This window comes from Cynoglossus semilaevis, chromosome 10 (assembly GCF_000523025.1).
Source record: "Cynoglossus semilaevis isolate Cse_v1.0 chromosome 10, Cse_v1.0, whole genome shotgun sequence".
Lineage (NCBI taxonomy): Eukaryota > Metazoa > Chordata > Actinopteri > Pleuronectiformes > Cynoglossidae > Cynoglossus > Cynoglossus semilaevis.
The window spans coordinates 10835567-10844236 of NC_024316.1; the positions used below are offsets into that span (position 1 = coordinate 10835567).

The 8670-nt window shown below is 38.7% G+C and overlaps 1 protein-coding gene across 1 annotated transcript in view; it reads left to right on the forward strand.

The window, feature by feature from the left end:
* sema3bl (sema domain, immunoglobulin domain (Ig), short basic domain, secreted, (semaphorin) 3bl) overlaps window positions 1-8664 on the forward strand; it is a 45348-nt gene extending 36684 nt beyond the window's left edge. The window contains exons 9-16 of the mRNA XM_008318719.3: window positions 1-28; window positions 233-377; window positions 3328-3559; window positions 3685-3776; window positions 3956-3997; window positions 4089-4314; window positions 6037-6167; window positions 7378-8664. The exon at window positions 1-28 is cut by the window's left edge and continues 2 nt beyond it. Coding sequence (XP_008316941.1) covers window positions 1-28; window positions 233-377; window positions 3328-3559; window positions 3685-3776; window positions 3956-3997; window positions 4089-4314; window positions 6037-6167; window positions 7378-7890 — 1409 coding nt within the window. The 3' untranslated portion in view covers window positions 7891-8664. The remainder of the gene's footprint in view (window positions 29-232; window positions 378-3327; window positions 3560-3684; window positions 3777-3955; window positions 3998-4088; window positions 4315-6036; window positions 6168-7377) is intronic.
* Window positions 8665-8670: the final 6 nt, after the last annotated feature.

Here is an 8670-nt window from a genome sequence, read left to right on the forward strand (position 1 = left end):
ATGTTTATGCTATTTTCAGCACAATAAGGTGAAGTTTTTGAAAGTTAACATGGATGGTGCATGAGTTGTTCAAGTTAATTTTAATTAAATACAAAATAAATGTACTCAGAGCTGGAGTTATAGCATTGCTTTGAAACAATTAATATGTTTTCTTTTTTTTTTTGTCCAATTTTCTCGGATAAATTTCATTTTTTTTTTGTCCAATTTTCTCGGATACATTTCTCGTCCATAGCAATGTGTTCCAAGGGTTTGCTGTCTGTGTTTACCGTATGGCTGACATCAGAGAAGCTTTCAATGGACCATTTGCCCATAAGGAGGGTCCTGACTACCAGTGGGGGGCTTACGAAGGCCGGGTCCCTTATCCAAGACCTGGAGTGGTGAGTGATTATATCACCTAAATGATGTTGAGAAATGTGTCTCATACATATTTCAGTTAAAATTATGTAAACCTGCTTTTTTATGTTGTTGGTTTAAAACCAACTATGGGTATGGTTTACCCATTTACTTTAATGACTGATTTTTAGTGGAATAAACAGTATGTTTTATCAACAGTTCTTCTTTTGCACTATATTAGAAGGGGTGCCACAATCTTTTTTTAAGAATTTAAGTAATTGTAACATGCAGCAGTTCTGAGTGAACACCCTGCATAAAAGTTGGGTGCTCAGGCCCATTATGTTTAGAAAAGCAATAAAAAAAGTAAAAAACGAGGTGCAGAAAGTCTTCATATCAGTAACGTAAACTACTGGACATGGTAGAGCAACTGTGGTGAAGGTATACAGTACAGAGCCGTGGTTCTGGTTTACGTCTGGACTCCCAGTGGAGCTCTGTCAGTTCTCACAACCACATCACTGTAACATAGACCTGTTACACATACAAACACACGTGTATGAAGCCTGCCTACACACACACACACACTCCATCATATCTTTCTTATTAGAGAAGTTGAAGAGATTGTATGGAGGCACAGCAGATATGACTAATGTGAGAGGAGAGTGGACACCTGTGTGGTTTCCTCTGCTGACTCTGAGGAACTGTCAACGTCATGACCTCAAACTGAGAGGAAGAAAGAAGGATGAAGGGGGAGTGTGGAGGTGGCTTAGAAGAAGAAAGAACAGGGGATGACTAACATCAGCAACCAATCAGGAGGAAGCAGAGATGAGAAGAAAGGAGGGAAGAGAAAACAGTTGCGCTGTTGTTTTAGTTTCATTTGCATGAAATATAATTCTACTTTTTTCTGTCTTACAGTACAGTATGAAATTTCAGATTCTTGTCTCTTAGATCTGCTGTCAAACTAGAAGTTACTGAAAGACATTTTGCAAATGTTTTCTTTTAAATTTATTTATTTTCTCCTAATTTCTTGATTAAATTGTCTTTATTTGAAAAATAATTCAAAGCCTTTATCCTAATAATTTTCAGAATTATTTATCACGTGCTTGATATTTATTTATCCCTGCTTATTTCTGCTAATGTTTGACCGTAATACAACAATCTTGTTTAAAATAGTAAAAAAATATATATTTTTAAAAAAATATATATTTTATTAAAATTTATAATGTGAACACTATATAAACCACAACAATGAGTTAATTCTAGTTCTTTGTTTGATTAAATATAAATATTTTCAGATAAATCTCAATGTTACACTTTTGTTACACTTTCAAGTCTCTTTGGAATGGGTTTTCCCTCTGTGTTATTATGAGTGCAGTATACTAGGAAAGTTCTTTTACACATTGGTATAAAATACTAATCATACTGTAAATTTTAAAAATTCTAGTTCTTTGTTTGATTAAATATAAATAGTTTCAGATAAATCTCAAAAGTTCTTTTACACATTGGTATTAAATACTAATCATACTGTAAATTTTAAATCGGTTCATTCACAGTCAGTAGTTGATCATTTTGTTGCCTTTTTCATTCACCATCCACTGAATATATATTTAAATCTCCACCCGTTTTAAAAACAGAACACAACTGTAACCTGTTGTTGTTTTAACCAAATCACCTGACAGACAGGAAAGGATTTTGTGAGTGCTTCGCTGAAGATCAAATCTGTAAACCCCACTGCAGTAGACATGTGCAAAGTTATTTCCGAACATTAAACCTAATCTTCTGTTTGGAAAATGTATCAATATTTAACTCGCAGGCCAGTGGAGATTAAACAGTGCATACCGCAGCTCGTACGTAAACATAAATGGAAACAGACATGTGTAACATCAACATCCCAAAAACTGCTGGAATTTTAGCAGTTTTCTGCCAAGCCCACTGACCCCTCCCACCCCCTCTCATTAATCCCCTCTTGGTTGATGATGGCAGTGGAGATACTGCAGCAAAGTTCAGACGACTTAATGATAGAATTTGGAGCTGTTCCACTGGGGGTTTTCTCTGCTGGGCATGAGATAATAAGTAGTTTAATGAGCAGTCTGAGCCAGACTGACACCACTGAGTGTGAGAGGGTGAGACTGTGCAACCGTTAAGTAAAATCTGAAATTATACCAAGGCTTATTTACCCGCCAATTAAAAAGTTATCCACCTACAAAATGTTCTCACAGTGACGACAGTTAACTTTGAATGTTAGTACCAAAGTTGGTTTGTTTAATGGTCAAATGTTACATAGCAGAGCTGTAGGCAGATGAATTAAGCTTATTAAACGCATCTGAAGTTTAAACATCGCAAATATTTTGGTCATGCAGCATCAAAACATTTGTCTAGACCTATTAATTAATTTTCACAATTTTTTAAATTAAAGTAATTCTGGAAATGCAGTTATATTTTCCTCAGGCCAATGAATTAAATTGCATATGAATTCCTACTTTGTTTTAGTATTTGTATTATTATTACCATTCAGCTCGGCCTGTCACTCTATAGTCCTGGCACATTCAATATCTAGTCAACATTCAACAAGATAAAAATTACTAAATGAACTTAAATGTCCTGAGGCTTTAACTGATCTGAGAACAGTTACACCATATTCAACTAAAGGACTTGTGTGTTCTAGGCTACTTCAATAACAATAGCAGACAGTGGGAAAGACAAAACTATAGACATAGTTCACGTGGAGGTCCTATAGTATTACTATCAATATATACTATTAATATTTGAGCCAAGTAAGAGCTTGTAGTCCATCACTACACTAAACTTAGTAGATTTTTTTTCATAGAATGCAAGGTTCACAGATTTTTAATTGTCAACGTGCTGTTGACAACCTACCAATGACCAAAGAATATTCTGTCATGTTGAAATGCATCTATAAATGTATTTCTGACTGTGTAAAGGCCTGCATATCTTTTCCTTTCCAACCTTCTTCTTTCTGTCTCTCCTCATCACCAGTGTCCCAGTAAAATCACCAACCAGCCTGGCAGAGAGTTCGGCAGCACGAAGGACTTCCCTGACTCAGTGCTGCACTTCGCCCGCAGCCACCCTCTCATGTGGCGACCGGTGTATCCGGCTCTGCGCCAACCCGTGCTGGTGAAGGCAAACATTCCATACAAGCTAAAACAAATAGTGGTGGATCGTGTGGAGGCAGAGGACGGGCAGTATGACGTCATGTTTATAGGAACTGGTAAATTCTTGTTTTATTTACTTACTGACAAGTGTAATTGTGAGTTGTTTTTCTGCCGTGAAGGGAACATTTAAGCTGGCTTACTGTACCTGTGTGAAATTAAAGAGTGTCTGTGTGTATTTCAGACGTTGGTACGGTGCTAAAGGTCATCGCTCTGCGCAATGGCAACAGTCTAGAGATGGAAGAAGTCACTCTGGAGGAACTACAGGTCTTTAAAGTAAGTTTTACAAACACGTGTTTGAAACAGAATGACTGGTCAACATATTAACTATCAACTTTTTGTGTAACTATTAAAATGCAAAAAATATTTTATATTTGTCATTTACAGAGAGAGAATGTGTAATTTTGAAAACATTTCTTATTTGAAATTTAATTTTTTGTGTGTTACATTTGCAGGTTCCAACTCCAATTACATCTATGGAAATTTCTGTGAAAAGGGTCAGTTGATCACTTTATGACTTTTTTTTTAGTAATGAGTAATTTGAGACATTTCTAATAATTTCCTGTCTCCTCTGACTTTTTCAAACAGCAAGCTCTGTACGCAGGCTCTCCCACAGGTGTGGTGCAGATGAAGCTTCACCGCTGTGAAACCTATGGGAACGCCTGTGCTGAGTGCTGCTTGGCCCGAGACCCATACTGCGCCTGGGATGGATCTTCATGTGCGCGATACATTTCCAACAACAAACGTCGGTACCGCAGACAGGACATCAGACATGGGAACCCTGTGCTGCAGTGTATGGATATGAACATGGGGGGTGAGTTTGTCTGCCTGACATGTTTAGGGTGTTTAGGCATACTTTTGGATTCAGACAATGTAAGCAAGATTTCCACCTTCAAACAGAGACACCATAAGTTAAAATAACTAATTATCGAGTCACTGTTGTTTAAAACACTATTAATCATCTTGCTGTAGACCAATGGGACTGTACTGCTTCCATAAATAGTCCATACACCAGTAGGATACCTAAAGCTTAATACAATACTTTTGCTTTAGTAAAGATTTGAGCAAGTTTATGAAATTGAACGCCACTCTACCCTCTGTCTAAACACCTTAAATTAAGCATTGACGGAAACACACAAGTAACACTACTCCGCGCGCACAGTGATAATAGCAGTGACACAGATAAAGACAAGTCAAGTGTGAGAACAAGTAAAAGAAACAAGGTGAGACGGAGGCTGTGACTTTGTTAGAAGTGTTTGCTCCTTTGACTCTCGGTGGATTAGGTGGTGAGAGACGTCTGAGTGTAGCCCACGAGTGAACCCACAATTACAACAATCCTTTGTGCTCATGTATTTTCAGAGCAGGATTTATTATTTGAGTTTTCTTCCCTAACATATGCAACACAGTCTGGACATTCAGGTACTGTACCTACAGCTGGTTACTGATGACAGTTCCTTATTTATGGTTCGTGATTTGTCTTCTTCATTGCCAACATATACATTAGGAAAAGTCAAGCACTTCCTTATGACAGGATGATGAAGTGAAAAGCTGCACAGTGCGGTGGGTTTGTACAGACACATCAGCCTGCGATGACTTTGCACCACTATCTGAATCTTTAATCACTCAAAAAGTCACACAGAATTACAACATTGTCCTCGAGCAATTATTCTGCCATCCAGAGAAAATGGGTTTCAATACCATACAACCCCACAAGCGGGCCAAATCTGCATGGATCTTGTTTTCAAATGTTTCAAACTTTAACTGAATACTTTGTTATTCATATATACTGCAGTCAGGACAGAATAACCAAATAAGAAATATAGGATCTGCAACATTCTAAATAAATACAGAAGAAAATATTTCAGTAACAGCCAATGACTATGTAATAAACATTAACGTTAAATATACATGTGCAGTATATACATCTAAATGGTTTTGAAACTTTATTTAAGGTAGATTTGTTCTGGGTAAAACACGCCATAAATCAATGTCGTCCCACATTAACTTTAAAAGTCACGTATATGTGTACCTTGGCAGACTTGTATTACAATATATATTAAATGTATTATGAAATACTTCATATCATAATGATGGATTTACCAGGCAGTACTGAAGAGACCGCTGGACCAACAGTTTCAACTGAAATGAGTCAAAGACAATTTCTTTTTTTCTTTTACATCTTTACTTTGTATGGATTTCATGCAGAGGTACCAGATCTGGGGTCTCAGGACACTCTTTGATTGTCATGAGGACATCCTTAATAGATGTAGTACTCTTAGTCCAGGGGTTCCCAAACTGCTCTATTCCAAGGCCCTCCAACAGCATTAGCTACTGCCAAGGGCCCTCTGCGCCCCTCTGCGCAACTTAAGACACAGACACTGACAGATTATGTGTTGTATGGTTCAGGACAAATGTTTATAAAAATAAATAAATAATAATCATAATCCCATGTTTTAAACCTATTTGTTGTGAATTTAACATAGACTTGATGTTTAGCTTCATTTCTCTTAAACATTTCCTGTCTCTTTTCCAACAGAAGACTTTGACATGGCTGAAGAGAAGGTGGTGTACGGGACGGAGAACAACAGCACCTTCCTGGAGTGTGTTCCCCGTTCTCCTCAGGCTACCGTAACCTGGTTTGTCCAACAACAGGACCACAAAGAAGAGGTGAGCCCGAGAATAAGGTAGCCCTCCAGATTTAAGTCAACACACGGACTCTACAGCGCGACGGCAGCAGGAAATGGAAATGTTTTCAGATACAGACCACATGTGGTTTGAACCGTACGGCAAACAGTGGCCGGAGTGCCTTCAAACTCCCAAATCTGTTTGTGAATTTGGCACTTGGCCGACGCATTTGACAGCCATCTGACATATGGTTGAAATTGAGCAGTTGCATTTCAGAGACAAAGTGCACGGCTGCTCTCTGACTCCTGGACAAACAGTGAATTCTTTGACCACATGCCTCTGAAGTCTCAAGTGTCACTCTCTGTTGACAGCTCTCTGTGACCTCAGCACAGCGCTGCTACGACCTTTTAAAGTACTACTTAGAAAATTATGTTTTGCCCCCGCACCTCCCCATAGCAATTTTTCATCTGTTTGAAGTTATGTTTTTTTTTTCTTTTTAAACTAAAGACGCCAGGTCAGCCACACAGTTTTTAGGGTTTACCACCACTACTTCTTCCCCTGTAAATAAACACGTGGCTGCCACTCTTGCTGACCAAGCGACCATGTTAGTGTTGGCACGGATACAAATGTTGAGCAGCTGAGGAATGGATTAAGTGACATGAAGTGGAAGAAGGTTGGAAAAAAAAAAAAAGTGAGATGATATTTTTACTACTGGAAGTCAGGCCGAGTAAAAAAAGCTCTTGCTTGGTGTGTTTTTGCTAAAATGATTCCATAAGTATTTACAAATTTTTAACTAATAGGCTTCAAAGGAGAAACTTACAGAGATATTGAAAAATATCAATTTTCCATCATGTTGACTGAAACACAATCTGATCTGTCATCAATAATCTTGATTTCCAGATAACCACAGAACATAAGAGAATTCACATTCCTTCATATTAATCATCAACTCTTGGTCCATGGACCAAATCCAGCCCGCCAAACCGTTCAATCCGGCCCTCAACTGGATTCCAAAATAAACATCAAATATTATGTTAGACAATAATGTAATTATTATTTCGCTTTATTTGAGTGTCAGGCCAACAACGTGTCTTTCCAGACAAATTCTGGCCCTCTGACAAATATAGTTGGTGACCCTGCTCTACAGCATTGTTGGACATAAGTCTGTAAATAAAGTATGGGGACCAATTTTAAACAGGACACTGTTGTGAAAAAGGTCTTTTAGATAAATTCATATATCTTCTCCTCTTAGGTGAAGCTGGATGATCATGTGATGACCACGGAGCAGGGACTTCTGTTTCGTCGTCTGTTGCGCCAAGATCAAGGTTTATACATCTGCCGTTCCAGAGAGCACGGCTTCACACAGACCCTGGCCCGATTTAACCTTGAAGTACTCCAGGGCGAGACTGTGGACGAGCTCATGTCCCGTGAAAATGCAGGCCAATCCGACTCCTTCAAAGACAGAACCTCGGACACCTACAGAGCTTGGATGCCGTGCAGCACCTACAGCAGAGGAGGCTCGCCGAGCCAAATCGGCCAGTCTCGCACATGGTTCAAAGACATCATGCAGCTGATCGGACCGTCAAAGATGCCTCAGGTGGAGGAATACTGCGAGAGGATGTGGTGCAATGACAAGCTGAAAAGGAAACACAAGAGCATGCTGGAGAAATATCGACAGGCGCAGGAGAGCGCCAGGAAAGCTCGGAGCAAGAACCCCGGAGAACGTAACCGGACGCCACGGGACCTACGTGCACGGGAGGAGTAATGAGGAGAAAGGAGGAAAAGGAACAGAAGAAGGAAATAAAAAAAGAAAATTAAACTATGGGGCAAGATTGATGGAGCCATGAAAAAGGAACAAGATCAGGCTCTAAGTAGAAACTTTGGCAGTTGAGTACGTAATAATTCTGACAGAAGTGTCTTTGCTTTGGCCACCAAACCTAAAAGAATAGATTTTATAAAGTCAGTGTATGTACGCTGTAGATCTTGTGCTCGAGCTCGTTTGAACTTTTCCTCGCAGAAATTCATGGATTTGGTTGGATGTGAAATGGCCCAAATGGAAGGGAAAAAAAACCCTAATGAATTTGGTGAATTTGTTCTTATGCTGATAACCAGGACACAGAAGACAATCTGACAACTGAGTTTTCAATCTTATTTTTGTCATTACAAAATATTCATAAGTCAATTTTTACTGAGAAACACTGTTCAAATGAGACTTTGTGAACAACTGTATGCATGCCTGAGGATGAGTGGATCCTCTTCCTTATCTCTTTTGCTTCTCCATCTTCACTGACTCCTTCACCTTCATCATCCTTTCATGAGATTTTAAGCTACTTTTATAGTATTTCATGTAAAATACATTGTTTTGGAAAACTGACAGAAAAACACAGGACTTGTAACTACCATATTTTAGATGGTTGTTAACAGCTATTGTGCAGTAATGCAGTTTTGGCACATACACATACTAATCCTCACTGTAGAAGTACTCACATTTCACACACTGGAACATTTCACTGACTCAAAGCTCCCATTAAGACGACTGTTGATG